The sequence below is a fragment of the Oscarella lobularis genome, chromosome 11 (assembly GCF_947507565.1).
Source record: "Oscarella lobularis chromosome 11, ooOscLobu1.1, whole genome shotgun sequence".
Taxonomy (NCBI): domain Eukaryota; kingdom Metazoa; phylum Porifera; class Homoscleromorpha; order Homosclerophorida; family Oscarellidae; genus Oscarella; species Oscarella lobularis.
The window spans coordinates 1,786,317-1,802,831 of NC_089185.1; the positions used below are offsets into that span (position 1 = coordinate 1,786,317).

A 16,515-nucleotide genomic window follows, 5' to 3' on the forward strand; every position below is an offset into this window, starting at 1 on the left:
GTCAAGTAGAGAGTCGTTAATTGTCGCAATTGCATCGTTTGTAGGTGCAAGAATTGCTCGTTTCGATAACCAGCTTTGGTCGGTGAAATTAGCGGCGAGGTCGGGAAAAACGGCGTTTTCAAGTTGTTCGGGAGAGTAAATAGGATTTCCGTACGGAATTTCGAGAAAGTTGCATTCGTCTGTTGGGATTTCACCGTTTCCTATTCGCAGAAGGAGGTCGGCGTATTGGCCTGCGAGAACGTCATTTTCGAGGTGCACTCTCATATTTGTGCGGAGATGCAAGGTTCTTACGGTTGGCCAGAGTGTTCTAGATGCTTTCAGAGACGCCTGTAATTGGTCAAGACGCGTACCTCTAGGCACGATTGGGAGGGTTTGACGAAAGTCGCCTGCTAAGAGAAGAGTGAGGCCGCCCATCAAAGTGTCGTTTTGCCGAATGTCTCGGAGCGTGCGATCAAGAGCTTCAAGAGCGCGCCTATGGGTCATAGTGCATTCGTCCCAGACAATCAGTTTAGTGCGTTGAAGAAGTCGAGCTTTAACTGTGCCTCTTTCGATGTTGCAGGAGGGGTGGTCTTCCTTGGAGAGGTCTAGTGGTAATTTGAAAGTAGAGTGAGCCGTTTTACCCCCCTGAAGGAGAGTGGCGGCAATTCCGGAAGAGGCCACTGCAAGTGCAATTTGTCCCGAGGCTCGAACTTTTGCGAGAAGAAGATTAAGAAGGTAGGTTTTTCCCGTTCCCCCTGGCGCGTCAAGAAATATGATTCGGCCCGTCAAAGGCTGATCGGTTTCTGTGATATTGGAGCAAATGGCATCGTAGGCTTCGTGTTGGTCGGGGCTAAGAGTCGGGGTCCTGGTCTCAATAATGTGGTTCATTTCGCGAAGGTTATACGACAGTTCTGCTAATATTTCTTGCGGAGTGTTATCTGCTATGCCTTGAGAACTTCGGTCGGGAGATTGTATGCCGTAGTGAGAAAGTGGCTTTCCGCTAGGAAACGATAGGAGCTTGTCTTCAATGTATATTAACGCTTGGTTGAAAAGGATGTCGGAGAAAGGCAAGTCGTTTTGAGATAACAGTTGTCGTCGGCGATGCAGAAAATTCTCTGACATGGGTTCTTTGTGGGCTTCCCACAATGCAGGAGGATCGGCGACAGAGCACATGTGAAGCATGATGGCAAACATGTCACGAAGATTTCGTGGCATTTGGGAAACTGCGGCTTCGGTAAGTGCATTGTGCCAGTGATCGTCGCTTTCCAAGAGTCCCCTGTGCTTGCAGGCTTCTTGGTAGGTAGGATACACCGTTTCATTGAAGGTGCGCAATGCTTCGAAGCTGGTCGGACCTCGGACAGTGTGGAGAAGAAGGCGTAAGTGGTAGCATTCGGTGTCGTTCGGATGAACGGTGTAGACTCGCCCGAGGCAGTCGGATTCATAAATTAGCGGATATCCTTCGACGCACTGTCCTCGTTGCCGGCGGCGCCATGATTTGCTTTGCCACGTGTAGTATTTGGGTACATCCACGTATAGAAGTGTTCGTGCAAAGGCGTCCTTTTGGCAGAGCGCGAAGAATTCTGTGAGAGTGGTTTTGGGAGGTTGCTCTGCTTGATCAGCGGCATTTTCGGCATTAAAGGTCACCCTTTGGCCATTTTCTAAGTGGACGTGCAGCTTTTGGACAGCGGGGTGGTGATGGTGAATGGGAAATGCGCATATTCTCCAGACAGCTTCGTTTGTGCTGATGTACCTGGCTGCTTGGAAACAGGTAATTTCGTCGTTTGTGTCTTGCGGTCGCACGCCAAAGACTGCCATATCTTGTCCTTTATGTACATATTTGCAAATGTATTTGACGCTTTTGACGGAATTGGAGATTTCGACGTTGATGTGGCATTTGAATGTGCGAAGAAGAAAGGGGTTGTAGGGAACAATCCATCGGTTGTCGACGGTGCGTCCCGGACTTAGTTCTGCGGTGTTACCTCCTTGATCGGCAGAACGACGTCTGTAAAGAGGATAACCGTTTTCTCCCGTCTGGGTTTCGGAGGCAAAGTCTCTTGGATACTTTTTTGTGCACCTGCCGTTTTCCATGCACGGGGAAGACATGTTCCGTTCGCCACATGGTCCGTGGACCATGTGCTTTTTTACCAGTTCATAGAGGATGGGGTCGGCTTCGGGATCGGGTAGTTCAGCTGAAATGACTTTGTCAATATCATCGGGTCGAACTTTTTCGTACAGCCAAGTTAGCAAGTGTATATGAGGCAAGCCCCGTTTTTGCCACTGTATGGCATAAGCGTGGCAACGGACTTTGCCGAAGATTTCTTTGTGATCCATCAAGTCCATGAGTTTTTCGACTTTTTGCTTGAATACTCGTGCTGTGATGTCTTGGCGGTCGGCGGGAGATTGGCCTTCAAAAAGTTCATTTTCAATTTCGGAGCATCGAGGATTGCATGTCATGGTAGTGAAAAGGTCAGGAGCTCCAAATTTTCTGACGTAAGTCATCGTATCCTGAAAGCGTTCGTGCATGTATCTAGGAGAACCGGTAAAGGTGGATGGGAGTACGACAGTGCGTCCTATGCTTTCAACATCGTCTGCTCGGTGAACCGTATCACGAAGTCGAGAGTACTTGTCGACGCGTAGGGTATCTTGACTGTAACGAATAAAACTGAGTCTCTCGGACTCGATTTTAGCGTATGCGTCAACAATGAACTGGTGGGAAAGCGGTCCGCTTCGGTGAAGAATGTTGAACTCGTTCTCTCTTTGCATTAGTCGATAAGCGTAGAATTGAAGTGGGCTCATTTTCTTCGACGTCGGGCGCTTTGTTTGAGGATTGGACAAATACGTTTCAAGGTGGTAACCGTCCTCTCCGCGAGGGAACAAAAGAGGATATTGCCAGGAGTCGTATGCTCTGTTTGTTTCTGAGACACGATGGATTTTGTCATCTTTAGCATGAAGTACAATGTCTCTGTGACCCGCGTTCTCATTGATTAGTAACGCGGCAATTTCGGAGCAGCTGGGGGCGTTGTATCTTCGCGGATGTTGACCAGGGGGACGTTTGTCAGCACGAATGACAATCTTATGGCTATCGTTAATAAGCCCCTTTTCGAACGCGGTTTTGAAATCACGTATGTAAGGATTTACAATGTGCAGCATGCTCTGTAACTGCGCTAACAGAGTGCGATCGATGATATGTCGAACGGCGTCGGACTGAATGGCCACTCGTCGGAGAGCCTGTTGCTCATAATTCTCTATGAAGTAAATTTGCAGGAAGCAGGGTTGTTGATGAGAGGGTGGCGTGACTGAACCTACTGAATGATACACCTGTCCTTGTATTTTAAAAGTAGGCATGTATCCGGGATAGCGAACGATGTTTTTCGCTCCAAAAGAAGTCATCTGAAAGCAAGAATTGTACGCGCGAGTATGAGAGCGAAAGCGGATAGATTGGGGATCAGTATTGCACAGAAGGCGTTTCAGAAGAATCGGTGGTTGGGGAAGTGGTTGCAAAATGACTTTTCCGTTAGAACAGCACATGGATGGCGGTTCGCGAAGCCATTTTTTGGCACCGCAGTGCTCGCAAGCGTAGTCCATGCCACCTATGTTTCCGAAGTCAAACGAAAGGGCGGGGTCGTAAGCGAAAGCCGCTTTGGAAAATGAGAAAGTTCGGCGGTTGCGTCGTTGGTGTGAAGAAGCGCTCCCTCTCGCTGACTGGATGCGAGATGCTCGCTCTTGAACACGTCGTCGGGGCAAGGGGCGCGAGAGAGTATCATGGTTTGGGGGAGAGTGAGAGGGAGCTGCCGCCTCAGAAGAAGGCTCCGCGTGTAGAATAGGCGGACAAAGGGGTGCGTGAGAGGAACTTGAAGAGGGTGGAGGGCAACTTGGAGAGGAAAGGGGTGGAGAATATTCGTGTATTGTGGCAGACGTGGACGGTGGAGAGTCCTCCGCAGGCGTTGGAACGATGCTGGAGGCGTGGTGGGAGGCACGGCGCCTTTTAGCGGAGCGCGGTTCTGAAGAATATTTTCGCTTCCGCGGCATGAAGATTTTCTTGACTTCGTGATACTCTCGAAATCGTGATATTGGTAATCGTGACCCAGTAACAGGGCAACAAAACTAAGAGAAACGGGGGAATTATGATCAGAAAAGAAATCAGAAAAAAACGAACTTCGAAATGAGACTATTCGTCGTTGAAGGCGATGTCGCTCGAGAATCGAGTCGATTTGCTTGCTCAGACGACACGAAAGGCGTGCTGAAGAGCGAGTTTGCAGGAGAAGGCGAACGAACGCAGAGAGCCGAGTGTTTCGTAGAGAAAACGTTCCGAATGACGACGGCAGGCTCGAGATCAGCGCAAAACGAACGAATGGAGATGTCGAAAAAAAGGTAAGGCTTTCTTCGATGTGATTCGGTGGATACGATTCTTTTCGGAAGCAGCGTGAAGATATCGGGAGAAGCGATCAAGATGACGGCGCTATCACGTGACTGACGGGACATCGTGTTTTAGGCACAAGGCAAAAATTTGATGCACATCTTTAATTTCTCTTGCACGTAAGAGGTCGCGGAAATTACTCATGCAAAAAGCCTAAACTACGGTCACGCGCCTCTCGAGCTCAATTACACTATACGGTTATCGAAAAGTCACACGTCGTCGCCTTCGCCTTCGCTAACGTTGAGCGCTTCTTCAAGAGCGGGCAAATAGTTGTCTTCAACGCTGGACGATATCGGCAAAGCAGCCGCAGACAAAGGATTTGCAGGATTCGGAGAAGGATTCGGACGATTCGGTGAAGTCGGCTTAGGATTTTCCAGTGATCGCATCTCGACGTCGGGATTGCGAACAACGTTCAGAACGGTCTAAAAATGCCTTACAGCAATGCATGAAATGAGAAACATCGTCTTACCATTGACTGATTGTTGTATGTCAATGTGAACTGTTTCGCATCGATCAGTTTCACCGGTGTCACGTCGTCTTCGGATTCGGTATTTGCCATCTTCCGCAAAGCGTCGCCTTCTGCGTGAAGACGCAGCCTGAATGAGTTGACGTTTATGCTGAGAATAGCCGAGACGCGGCGCTTGCAAGATGCTAACAATGAGACGGTCGGACAGGCGTTGCATCGACCGATACCTTTCACATCCCTCAATTCCGTCATGTGCCCGTTCAGGCAATCCCCGCAGACACATTGGGACGAAAAATCTGTGACGCTGGCGACCGTTGCTCCCTCGACTGTTGCAGCAGCCGAAACAGGCTTCTTGTAGGAAAAGCGGACTCCCTCGACAGGGGTTTTCGAGCGCTCAATGCGAGCGTTGTGTTTCGGAGTTGTCAACGTGTTTTCTCCGCCGAACTCTTTTACCATGAGACCGCTGAAGTCGTAGCACTGTCCGATTTCGACCGTGTTGACGTGGATCGCCCACAGATTCACAGTGGCTTTTCCCGTGGGGTCCTCGACCGTAATCGTTTGAACGGGTGTTCCAGACATCGTAGCTGTAGGAGATTGGACGTTGACGACGCCGGCGGAAAAAGAGACTTTCGTGTATGGTAGAAGTCCGTCGAGCTCGCTGAGGACAATCTTTTGCGGTCCGGCATCCTTGGCGGCAATCGATAATGATGTCTGGTTCGAAAAGACGCGAGGCGATCTCCAGACGGCGGTTCCATCTGTTATCATGACTTCCATGTCGTCTCCGGAACGTGACGGTTGAACAACGGCGTTCGAAAAGTTGACTGGGCGACCGTTCTGCGCAAGATCGCGAATCTTTTCGGCTTTTTTGGGGCTGAAGCCGACAAACCGCTTTCGACCCGACTCGTCTCCCAAATAACCGTCAAAAAATTTTTTGCCCGGTGAATCTTCGAGACCCGAGAAAACTTCGATTACTCCGTGAACGCTTGCCTTATATCCTAAAAAGGAGAATACATACGTGTATATCGCAATAGACGATGTAGCTTACCACTTTGCTGTGGGAAGATATCAGACAGAGTATCGAATTCTTGCGGGCGCGGCCTCTTTCGCGGCGACGACTTCGTAGGGGAGTGTTGTGCCGACATGACTTGAAAAAATGTCGACGCAGAGATCTAACAAAAATTCTAGATACAGCAACTACGAGTGGCTGTCGTTGGGCTCACCGATACGTTGGCGTAAAAGACAAAAAGAAGAAACAAACTGTTCGTCCTCATCAACTGACGAAAAGAGAAGCAGTAGCTGGCAAAAGAATCAGCTATATACGGCGAACGCAGCAGTAACGATCGACTTACATCAGAAGCGATTCGCAAAACAGCGATAAACAAAAAGAGGCAATGAGAGCTCTATCGATCAAGAGTTCGAACGAAATTGTCGCGAAGCAGCGCCGCAAACTCACCGTCGCTTCGCAAAAGAAAACGAAGAGCAATTCGTGAACGCCGCAAACGCAACGCAGCGGGCGGCGAAACAACAAAGGACGGCTGCGAAAACTGTCGATCAGATCGGTGCGCGCGAGGCAACAAAATCGGCTCACCGCGCGAAGCCAATGAGAGTCGCAAAAGGATGCGAAGAGCAATTCGAAGTAATCGCAAAGGAAACAGAGCGAACAGCGCGAGCAGAGGACCGATTGCGGAAAGTGTCGCGAGAAGGGGGGGTGCGCGAGGCAACTAAATTGGCTCAGCGTGGCAAGCCAATGAGAGACCGAGCAGCAATCATGTGATCGTCATTTGACCAATGGTCTTCCCCGATGACGCGTCCCGGAAGTTGCCCCTGCGGCCCTCGAACCGCAAAACGCGCAAAACGGCGTGAAAACGTCCTCGACAGCGTCCTTTGCGCGAAAAACCGAATAAGAAAATACATCTTCGCAAATGGTAACTGTCTAATCGACGGTCAGTTGCGCGGAAAGGCGAAAGCAAAAGAGGGCGTAAACCGGCTACACCCTCTGCGAGCGAAATCTAATTACGCCACAGATCGCTCGCGAATCTCGCGCAAACGACTATCGCGAGCGAAAGCGAGCGGTCTACGCGCCAAACGCACACGCGAAAAGCGAACGCGAGTTCGACCCAAAAAAAGGCGCGCAGGAGCCGCACCAGCAACTCCCCGATCCGCACTCCGCGACAACCGCGATCCCCCGATCGGGGCGCCGCGACAAAGCGACCGGCGTTACCACTCCGCCGGATCTCGAAAATTGTGCTCGTGCGGCGACGCGGTGCAAAAGCGCTTCGTGCGGTCGAAGTAGCGTTTAGAAATTTGCACTTGTGCTCTTAGTAGTATAGATTAAGTATCAGTCCATTGTTACATCATGTGCGTTTCGTATTGGTTGACATTTTCGTGAAACATTTTGCAAACAGAAATTAAGAAAATGATGAGGAATCGTTGATGCGAACCGTTGACGGGCAGGATCGTCGTCAAGTGCCCGTGCTGCGCCAAGTTCGACGGAGCGTGGTATCGTGCTCAAGTCATCGCCGTTCTCGGCGAAGACGCGGTTACGGTGCGACTGGTGGAATACGGAACATTATGGAACGATAAACCGGCAAATATTCGCAACGCGCATATGCATTCGTAACGTGCGCATATGCATTCGCAACGTGCGCATATGCATTCGCAACGTGCGCATATGCATTCGCAACGTGCGCGAATGTATTCGCATTCGCAACGTCCGCATTCGCATTCGCAACGGGCTCATATGCGTTTGCAACGGGCTCATGGGTAATGTGCTGATTACCGATGAATACATTTAAAGTTTTTATAGAACTAATTGAGAAGAGAATAATAACAATGCAGGGCACGCCTGTACAACAGTACTCCATGCTGCCCGTCATCGTCTAAGGGGTCAACGTCATTTCGAAGCTGTCTGTACTGTTCATCAGACAAGGATGTACTCATTTCTGGCACTACTATTTCATTCTCGCTGAATTCGCTTTCGCTTTCGTCGTTGCTGTCTGCACCTGCTCCAAAGGTATCCAAATCAGCAGCCGAGAGAGATATGTCTCCTCGAAAAGCTGCTGCTGTAAATTGCATCAGTGGACTGGCTCCGCCTTCGCTTCTCATAGGATGACTATTCCATTGGGCAGAAAATTCGGCCAACGCTTTATTAATTCTCGGTACATACACGTAATGAAGAATGAAGAGATGGTCTTCATTGTAGCGATCGAAATAACCGTTGTCCTCCAAGAAGAAGAATATGTCCCTCATCATATGGCCAACCGTGCTACAGTAGAACCTCACTTTGCGACCACCTCAATTAGAAGACCACCTCGGAATAGCGACCACTTTTGCTTTGACCGAACTGTTCCTGTACGAATTACTTACAAAAAAACTCATTATTAAGACCACTCATAAATCGGAATTACGGACGCTTTAATGGTTCCTATACATGGTCTCGCGTCACAATTACGACCGAGCTTGCGCAGTTGCGACTCTTTGTCCCGGATCAGGCATGGCATCGTCGGTAAAGCAGGCTGCTGTCCGGAAGCGAAAGGATCTAACACTTGACGAAAAGATTGCGGTCATTCGTGCCAGTGCCGGTAAGAGTCAGCGACAGCTAGCAGAAGAATTCAAAATAAGCAAGACGCAAGTCTGCAATATTCTGCAACGACGTGACGACCTTCTTGAGATGCAAAGCCAAGCGAACCCGGCAAAAAAGCGACCTTCGTATGCTAGCAAATATTCTGACATCGACGAGATAACGTGGCGATGGTTTTCGCGTGATCGTGCCAGCAATATTCCAGTCAGCGGCCCTATGATCCAAGAAAAAGCCAAAGAATTTGCGACTCAGTTGAACAAGCCAGACTTCAAAGCGTCAAGTGGTTGGCTACAAAGATTCAAAGATAGGCATTTGATTCGAGAAGCATCAATCTCGGGTGAAAGGGGTAGCGTTGATCTACTTGACGTAGACGTTTGGGTCAGCACCTTGCCGGACCTGCTTCATAATTATCCTGTACAAAACATCTTTAACATGGACGAAACTGGTCTACTGTTTCGCGCACTTCCGGACAAGACTTTGGCCGTGAGAGGGAGCGACTGCGCTGGAGGCAAGAAGTCAAAGGAACGGCTTACCGTTTCATTGTGTGTAAATGCCTTGGGAGAGTTCGAAACCCCTTTAGTTATTGGACGCGCTGCAACCCCACGATGCTTTCGCGGCATGGGGCCTCATTTGCTGCCGGTCACATGGAAAGCCAACAGAAAAGCATGGATGACTGGGGATATTTTTCGAGAGTGGTTGCGGAAGTTTAACGCTAAGATGAAAGGTCAAAACAGAAAAGTTCTGTTATTTATCGATAATGCATCATCACATTCGAAGGAAACCCTCTCTAATGTGAAAATGCATTTTTTGCCGCCTAACACTACATCTGTTCTACAACCGCTAGATCTTGGCGTCATTAGGAACGTAAAATGTCACTACCGCAATTTCGTTCTTCGAAATGTCTTGAGCAAGATAGAAAGTGGCCAAGGCGCTGAAACAATAGCAAAAAGCATCAACGTTTTAGACGCTTGCTATTGGATTAAAGAAGCTGTTAAAAAAGTCAAAGCCGACACAGTCAGAAAATGCTTCAGAAAAGGGGGCTTTGAAATAGCGGAAGGCGAAAGAAATGATATTGCGGACTGTGACGACGATGATGAAGATGTAGACGCGCTGCTTGCGTCTTCGCTAGAGTGTTTGGATGTATCTGATCCTTGCTCCGTAGCTGAATACGCCGAAATTGATTCTGAAATCCCCACTGAGGAGTTAGCGAAAGGGTGGGAAGATGAATTGCTATCGGAGTTCGTAGAAGGAAATAGCCAAGGCGACCTAATAGAAGATAACGACAGCGGTGACGAAGACGAAATTGTGTGCCGCGTGAAGAACTTTTCCCAAGCGCTGACCATCATTGATGATTTGACGACCTTTGCCGCAGAGAAAAACCTTGAACAAGTAATTTCCCATCTCTATCAGACTAAAGACATATTCCAAAACGCTTTATTGAAAGAAAGGCTGTCTGGACATCAGTCCACGTTGGATGATTACTTTAAAAAATAAAGTCTAGGTAGCGCACGTTAGAAGTTGACACCCACGCTATATTTGAAAAAGAGACCACCTCAGAAATGCGACCAGCTGACTCAATCCCGTGCCTGGTCGCATTTTTGAGGTTCTACTGTATTTACATCGCGCCAGAGCCGCTCAATCCGCTGATTGTGGACTGATTTTCCACTGATATGACTGCCCCTTCCGCTTCCTCGCTGCTCAATCATAAAACGAGCTATTTCTACATTTTCTAGGCCACAGTCTGATCTAACCCGCGAAGGAAGACCAAAATCGACCACCGCTTTTCTGAAGCATTGAAACACTGTGGAAGCTTTATTGTTAACGTTGCACTTGAGGAAGACAACCGTTCTAGAAAAGCCGTCGATTCCTCCGTGAATAACCAAGCGCCATGGATCAATGAGCTTGTGGTTTCCATCGACGTGCCTTTTCAAATGTCTTACAGATAATGATTTTAAATAAACACAAAATGCTTACCAGAGTGAATTTGGTGCGGGAACATGGTAGGCCCTCCGGAAATGCACGTTGCGCCGACGTAATGCCCTTCCTACAGGATCGACTCTCATAAGTGTGGACCTCACGCGGCTGTACTGCACTCGAACACCGCGATGCCTCAGAGATCCAACAACTAACGTTTCCCCTACACGATCCGAGACGTTCAATATCTCGGTTACTAGTCTGTCCAAGTCAGCGTCAGAAATGTCGGAGTAGTCTTGAATATCTAGTTCCTGCCGCCTGTTGTATACAGTTCTGACACTAACTCCCAGCAATTCGGCTATTTTAGCCCATGAGAACCCAATCGTGCGTAGCCTTTCCAATTGATCTCGTCGAATTTCGATGACTGGTCGTCCAGCTCCGTGCGGATTTGGTCTCGTAGGAGGTCGATATCCTCGATCGTCTTCACGTTCTTGAGGCAGACATGGCATCAGCCGAATTTGTTGTACCAGTGCTTCCAAGTGCTGCTGAACGGCTGCCAGATCCGTAAGAAGCTGTTCCTCATTGCGGCTTCGGCTTTCACGTGGAGTGACAATTGCTTCGGCTCGTTGATGGAATGCATTGACGCCTTGGAGGTATATCAATGCTCGTCTGATGAGAAACTCAGCAACGTTGCAATCGGCGTTCGCCTGCGGTTCGTAACGGCTGAACTGGACGACGAACGAATTGATCTCAGCAAGAAAGTCGGCTATTTCTCCCATCATCCACTTGAATAGCGCGCTTTAAGAAAAGAAGTTAATGCAATGTGACTCACACTTTAATCTCTGTTTATTTGAAAGTCAAACCAAGAAATTGCCACTATTTCTAGTGTCAAAAACACAACTCAAAAAACCTCTGCTTATTTGAAAGTCAAACCAAGAAATTGCCACTTTCTAGTGTCAAAAACACAACTCAAAAGAAGTCTTAAAAGCACCAAATAAAATTGATGTTTAAGGGACTCCAAAACCCATAGCCCCGTTGCAAAGACTTCTATTGGCCGCCGCTTTGAAGTCTTCGAAATTTCTGTGACATACAGGAATAACCAGATGATAGCTGCAAGTGACTGCGTGCAGAAGAGTTATCTTCATATCTCTAGCACACGAGACAGCCATGGTCGACTGTGTAGTTGGAACAGAAGGGAACCCGGTCCAAAACTGCATCAAAAGTGGCAGCGACGGAGTCACCGTAGTTGTATCATCATCTATAAAAGGAAAAAAATATTCGAGTCTGTAGCCATTTATAAGTACAGTACCTCCTTGAGGTCCTGTCTTACTGTCTTCCCCTGCAAAAATAAGTGTAATATAGGAATAACTAAAGTGCTGCGGAGTTGAACATCATTATCCTACCTTCTTCCAGATCAGTTACATACTTGAAAAAGAAATCTCTAGCCCTTTTTCCTTCTTCGGGGAAGTCGTCACTGTCATGAAAATCAGTAACGGACAAAATCATTTTGGACGTCAGTAAAGCATTCTCTCTAAAATAATTAGCTTATGTCGACCATGGCGACATCTGTATGTGTAACCTGGGGAAAAGACGAGGCAGCAAATCCGGCAAATCGGCCAACTGCTCTATCATGTTCTGCTTTCTGGTCCTAACCGAAGAAAGACCACGCCTCATGTCGTCCAGCTGAGGCTTCCTTTTAAGGACTGTTTCGTGTACAACGATGCATTGCAGTGCAGCTTCTCTTGTCTGCAAGGATAAAGGCTGGTGGTGACCAGAGTGAAAGATTCTCTCCTCTATTTCTCCGTCGATTAGAGCCTGCAATTCAGCGTCCGTTTTGGCTTCATTTATCTGAAATTGAACCATACTACCACAAAACTAAACCAGAAACTGATACCTCCATGACTTTGCAGCGAAGACCGTGGTCGGGAATGTCAGCAAAGCTGATTGCTTTTGTCGCTTCGTCGACGTCTCCTGATAGCAGATAGTAGACGACAGCTATCGGTAATCCTGGCAGGCAACACGCTCCATGCAAAATAGCGTGGCACATTAGTTTTCCAACAATAAAGAACAGTCCAGCCGAAAGGGCAGAGTAGTCTTGAACGGGGAGTTTGTGGTCTTTTTCCCCTAATACATTATTGTTTGAAATTAGGGTTTGTAAGGGTAAAATCACCTTCAAACAGACGTAACCCTCCTTCTCCTGACAGCAGAGCACGGTAAACAGTGAAGAAGAATTCACGGGCTGGTCCCCCGCAATCGATCCCACTCTCCTTTGCATACCTAATCATTAGGCGTGTTTCCAGTGTCGTTTCGGGATTCTTGTAGATCTTTAATGCTTGAGGAAGGAGTGGCTCATTTCGGTCGATATGGACAACTGTTGTGTTGCAATTCACAACATCATCGACGAATTCAGCCAAGACATCCTCGCATGTCTTATGCATTTCAGAGACAGCAACTTCTTCGCAGTCTAAACGTTACAATTATTACCGTAATGCCACGAAAATACGTATTTCCTTTGCCAACCGCTGTCAAGGAGAGCTTCACAAGCTGACTGCTCATCTTCGCTGTTGTCTTTCAAGACGTTCTCAATGACACATATTTCGTGTCCCGTAAAGATTGAACGCAAGCGATCAACCTTTTCCTGCCAAAACAACTGTCGATTGAAGATTTCAACAAACAAAACGACATTTACTTGAAAAATGTCAGAATTTTGATTAAATTCCGAACATTGGATAGATGATCCTTCCAACGGTGGCAGTTGACAGGTGCGGGCGTAGTCTTTTGCGGCCTCAGCCCTCGGTGGCGATCCAGAACGAGACGGCCCCGGCTGACCAACGACGGCAGAAGAGCTTCGCTGGCCAACGCCAGCGCGCGATGGCCCCGGCTGCCCAACGACGGCAGAAGAGGAGCTTCGCTGACCGACGCTGGAGCGCAATGGCCCCGGCTGCCCAACGACGGCAGAAGAGGAGCTTCGCTGACCGACGCTGGAGCGCAATGGCCCAGGCTGCCCAATAACGGCAGACGAGGGAGCCGGCTTACCAACGCCGGAGGAATTGCAAGATAAACCTAGCAGAGGCATTGTCAAATAACCTTGTTGGCAGTGAACAAACCAGGTGAAACTGGCTGAACGAAGTCCCTGGTGGACTGCAGAGAAAAGCCCGTAGCAGAATACGACTGAGGTATAGTTTCCCTACATTGTCAGTTGTTGACAACAAACCGGTACTGTATGAAGCACACTACTAACCTCTCTTCCACGCACTCAACGTCTCCAACGCCTGCACGGGTCGATTCCGATGCCGATTCTTGCAAAGATGCCTTCAAAGTTTGATTAAAAACGTTGATTACAACGTGTCACCCACACTAACTTCATGGACCTTTTGCTGGATGTAGACGCCACCTTGGCCATAAAAATGCTTCAGGCTGCTTCCATCCCAACGAAAGTCCGGACCAACATTTGGTGAATAGATACTTGCATTAACAACTTTTACAAAGTTAAACCTTTATGAAGTAGATAAGGAATATGAAAAGACTTAGCGTATATTAATGTACTGCTGTTCGCTTGAATATTGGTCGAAATGGTCGGAGAAAATATGATGAAGCAGATCAACATTTGTCTGCTCAGATGCATCCTTTGAAAATGTAACGCTGTTCACGACCCGCTTTTCTCGATACATTGTCGACTTGTTTCTTGGGACAGAAGTGTCCTCTGCAAGCAGAAGGTAAACGTCCTTAACGAACGTCTGCTGCTGTTTGCTCTGGCGACGACCACCTGTACAGAATTGGAATCGATGGCCTGGCATACTTGTTCCGGTTAACATACTTCCTGTACGGTTTCGTGAAGAATATGGGTGTGATGACGCTCTTTGAAACGACCGCGACGAATCGCGAATATGCGATTCGCCCTGAAAATGCGACTCGTCCTGCCACTGCTGTGTACGACGACTATTCTTCAATACTTTTGCCGCGACAGCGATACTTACTCTTCGGCGGTTTTCGTGTGACGCAATTGTTGGAAAAAGTCGAGAGAGCTCGGTCTGTCCACTAATGAAGCCGGAAATATGCAGAGGAAGCCACTCGAGATATCGAAAGCTTACGCATCCCTTCTTCCTGGCACCAACGCTCTACCAGCCGATCCTATTCCGCCTAAAACGTCGTTCGTGGCCGGATTGGAGGCTATTCTGGCCGTCGTTCTCCGAAAGTTCTCCTCCATGTCTGTTTGCGCCCAAACGATGTCAGAAAGAGCCCGTAAAACACCCGGACAAGTACTTCCCGGATTGGACTGTGTCGGTCGCTGCATATCTGGTGGCTGGCTCCGTACGTACACGCGTCTCCGCATTGACGCAAATACGTGCTTTCCTAACAGTCTTAGCCTGATGCTTAAAGAGCGGGTGCCTCAGTAAATGGGAGGTAGAGGACCTTCTCTTCTGCCTGTAATACGTCTGCGTAGGCTGGCCCGTTGCAAACGCTTATAAGTCCGTTGCGAACGCATTGGAGCCCATTGCGAATGCGAATGCGTATGGGTCGTCACGAATGCATTCGCGCACGTTGCGAATGTATATGCGCACGTTGCGAATACATTCGCGCACGTTGCGAATGCATTCGCGCACGTTGCGAATGCATATGCGCACGTTGCGAATGCATTCGCGCACGTTGCGAATGCATATGCGCACGTTGCGAATGCATATGCGCACGTTGCGAATGCATATGCGCGTTGCGAATATTTGCCGGTTTATCGTTCCATAGAACATCCCAATACGTCGACGTCATGGCAAACCTCAAGTCGTTGAAAGCCGAATTCTTTCGCTTTCCAGCTTATGCGGCGCGATTTTGGATGCCGCTAGGAGATTTTCGCGCCGCTGTTGTAAAGAAAAAACTTAAAATTATCCTTAAAAATGTCCGTTGCCTCGGGCAATTCGACGTTGCTGTCGTCGCCCCAAGTTATCGTTGGATTGTGACCGCGCTTTATGTCCCCCATTTCAAGCGGGAGACGACATTGTGAGACCTTTCTTTTGTTGTGTTTTTGTTTTGTTTTTCCTTTGTATCTTTTTCCCTTTTTTGTGGTTGGTGTTAAGATTTCGATCGAGTTGACTACGAAGTAAATTACTACATTTACCGTATTTACTCTAATAAAAGCCGCGGGGTCAATATGTTTCGGAATGACGGCAGAAGAGGCGTCAATTAGAGGGCGGAGTTAAAAAGAAGGTGGCGTTTATTTTTTATTGCCACTATAGTGGTAATAGAAAGTAGAGGGAAGAATTTCAACATTTTCTTTTAGGACAAGGTACATACCAGTGTATTTATTAGATGTTCTCTTTAAAGGGCTTATTCCAGGAAACACTCATATAGGCCTGTTCCTTTGATCTTGAATTTGATTACGCAGCGCCCGCCTCTCGCCACTTCACATGGCCGCAAAGCTCGAATTCTGTAGAGTGTGAGGAGATTTGTATCTAAGCCCCAAATGTCTAAGCGTTCGAACGTTCGAACGCTTGGTTTAGAAAAGATAATCACCTATTTTTAATTAAGGTATCTAAAGTGCAATAATCTCCCTTCTCTAGGAGATTACCCTACGTTCTTCTTTCAAAAACCTCATTGCTCAGGTGTAGTCTCTTATGACTGCACAGTTTTCCCTCAAACCGATATATGAAGTGTAGGACAAAAATGAAAAATTCGGATCGCTCCAATCTGTTTTAAGCCCATTTCCTGAACGCCGTTGAAAACCTTTTTACGCTGCACTACCCTGTTATTGAAGGTGAATAATTATATTAGAATGTAAATAATTAGTTAGAATATATTTAAAAACGTATATACAATATCTGTTTGGGCGACGAAAAACTTCCGAAAAAAGCCTTGCCCTCAAAGAATGAATACGATGCTGGCGGCGTTGATTGGCGGATGGCTCCTAGTTCGAGAGCAGATACTAAACCTTTACTGAAAAGATCTGGATTAACTCATTTTACTGTATCTGCTCGACGACATCGCGCTACTTATTTTCTTCGTCTATTCTGCGATTCACAGGTGAAGTCGGTTTCAGTTGTGGCAAGACTCAATGGTTCATCTTGCCATCATGTTTACTATCCAGCAAACGCAACAACCTTAATCAAGTAATGATTTCAACAATCAGTGACTGCCTTCACTACGAAATCGCTATACCCCAGTGGCATC

General features: G+C 47.8%; 4 protein-coding genes and 1 long non-coding RNA gene across 6 annotated transcripts; 2 read left to right on the top strand and 3 right to left on the bottom strand.

Annotated features, from left to right (window-relative positions):
- The first annotated feature begins 210 nt into the window (after positions 1 to 210).
- LOC136192707 (uncharacterized) lies at positions 211 to 1,775 on the top strand. Of its 2 annotated transcripts, XR_010671215.1 has the most exons (5): positions 211 to 252; positions 302 to 714; positions 771 to 1,046; positions 1,131 to 1,213; positions 1,268 to 1,775. It is a non-coding gene; the product is annotated as an uncharacterized lncRNA (long non-coding RNA). The 2 variants fall into 2 exon arrangements; XR_010671214.1 differs by having other exon boundaries at positions 302 to 1,046.
- A 165-nt stretch (positions 1,776 to 1,940) lies between these two features.
- Positions 1,941 to 3,564, bottom strand: LOC136193035 (uncharacterized). Its single transcript, XM_065981825.1, has 2 exons — positions 2,054 to 3,564; positions 1,941 to 2,010 (listed from the first exon to the last, which is right to left on the bottom strand). The coding sequence occupies exons 1-2, from the start codon at positions 3,562 to 3,564 to the stop codon at positions 1,941 to 1,943; spliced, it is 1,581 nt and encodes a 526-aa protein (XP_065837897.1).
- A 964-nt stretch (positions 3,565 to 4,528) lies between these two features.
- LOC136192607 (uncharacterized) lies at positions 4,529 to 6,737 on the bottom strand. The gene is made up of 7 exons (XM_065981253.1): positions 6,451 to 6,737; positions 6,316 to 6,397; positions 6,212 to 6,262; positions 6,083 to 6,158; positions 5,908 to 6,031; positions 4,866 to 5,857; positions 4,529 to 4,818 (listed from the first exon to the last, which is right to left on the bottom strand). Exons 4-7 carry the CDS (start codon positions 6,131 to 6,133, stop codon positions 4,606 to 4,608), a joined length of 1,380 nt encoding a protein of 459 aa, XP_065837325.1. The 5' UTR covers positions 6,134 to 6,158; positions 6,212 to 6,262; positions 6,316 to 6,397; positions 6,451 to 6,737; the 3' UTR covers positions 4,529 to 4,605.
- Positions 6,738 to 8,355: 1,618 nt separating this feature from the next.
- On the top strand, positions 8,356 to 9,936 carry LOC136193036 (tigger transposable element-derived protein 4-like). Its single transcript, XM_065981826.1, has one exon. The coding sequence runs from the start codon at positions 8,356 to 8,358 to the stop codon at positions 9,934 to 9,936; it is 1,581 nt and encodes a 526-aa protein (XP_065837898.1).
- A 1,449-nt stretch (positions 9,937 to 11,385) lies between these two features.
- Positions 11,386 to 15,328, bottom strand: LOC136193037 (uncharacterized). The gene is made up of 10 exons (XM_065981827.1): positions 15,228 to 15,328; positions 13,719 to 13,851; positions 13,598 to 13,655; positions 13,046 to 13,497; positions 12,877 to 12,994; positions 12,527 to 12,820; positions 12,251 to 12,480; positions 11,936 to 12,204; positions 11,855 to 11,887; positions 11,386 to 11,614 (listed from the first exon to the last, which is right to left on the bottom strand). Exons 1-10 carry the CDS (start codon positions 15,326 to 15,328, stop codon positions 11,611 to 11,613), a joined length of 1,692 nt encoding a protein of 563 aa, XP_065837899.1. The 3' UTR covers positions 11,386 to 11,610.
- Between the last annotated feature and the right edge of the window lie 1,187 nt (positions 15,329 to 16,515).

What these genes read in the sequence shown, in the direction of transcription:
- LOC136193035 (XM_065981825.1), bottom strand. Translation starts at nt 3,564, where the DNA reads ATGGACTACGCTTGCGAGCACTGCGGTGCCAAAAAATGGCTTCGCGAA. An exon ending in CCGTGCATGGAAAACGGCAG is followed by an intron (nt 2,011 to 2,053) that starts GTGCACAAAAAA and finishes TCCGAAACCCAG; the next exon opens with ACGGGAGAAAACGGTTATCC.
- LOC136193036 (XM_065981826.1), top strand. Translation starts at nt 8,356, where the DNA reads ATGGCATCGTCGGTAAAGCAGGCTGCTGTCCGGAAGCGAAAGGATCTA.
- LOC136193037 (XM_065981827.1), bottom strand. Translation starts at nt 15,328, where the DNA reads ATGGGGGACATAAAGCGCGGTCACAATCCAACGATAACTTGGGGCGAC. An exon ending in AGGGTTACGTCTGTTTGAAG is followed by an intron (nt 12,481 to 12,526) that starts GTGATTTTACCC and finishes ATAATGTATTAG; the next exon opens with GGGAAAAAGACCACAAACTC. An exon ending in CTGCCTCGTCTTTTCCCCAG is followed by an intron (nt 11,888 to 11,935) that starts GTTACACATACA and finishes TAATTATTTTAG; the next exon opens with AGAGAATGCTTTACTGACGT.
- LOC136192607 (XM_065981253.1), bottom strand. Translation starts at nt 6,133, where the DNA reads ATGAGGACGAACAGTTTGTTTCTTCTTTTTGTCTTTTACGCCAACGTA. An exon ending in TATCTTCCCACAGCAAAGTG is followed by an intron (nt 5,858 to 5,907) that starts GTAAGCTACATC and finishes TCTCCTTTTTAG; the next exon opens with GATATAAGGCAAGCGTTCAC. An exon ending in CATACAACAATCAGTCAATG is followed by an intron (nt 4,819 to 4,865) that starts GTAAGACGATGT and finishes AGGCATTTTTAG; the next exon opens with ACCGTTCTGAACGTTGTTCG.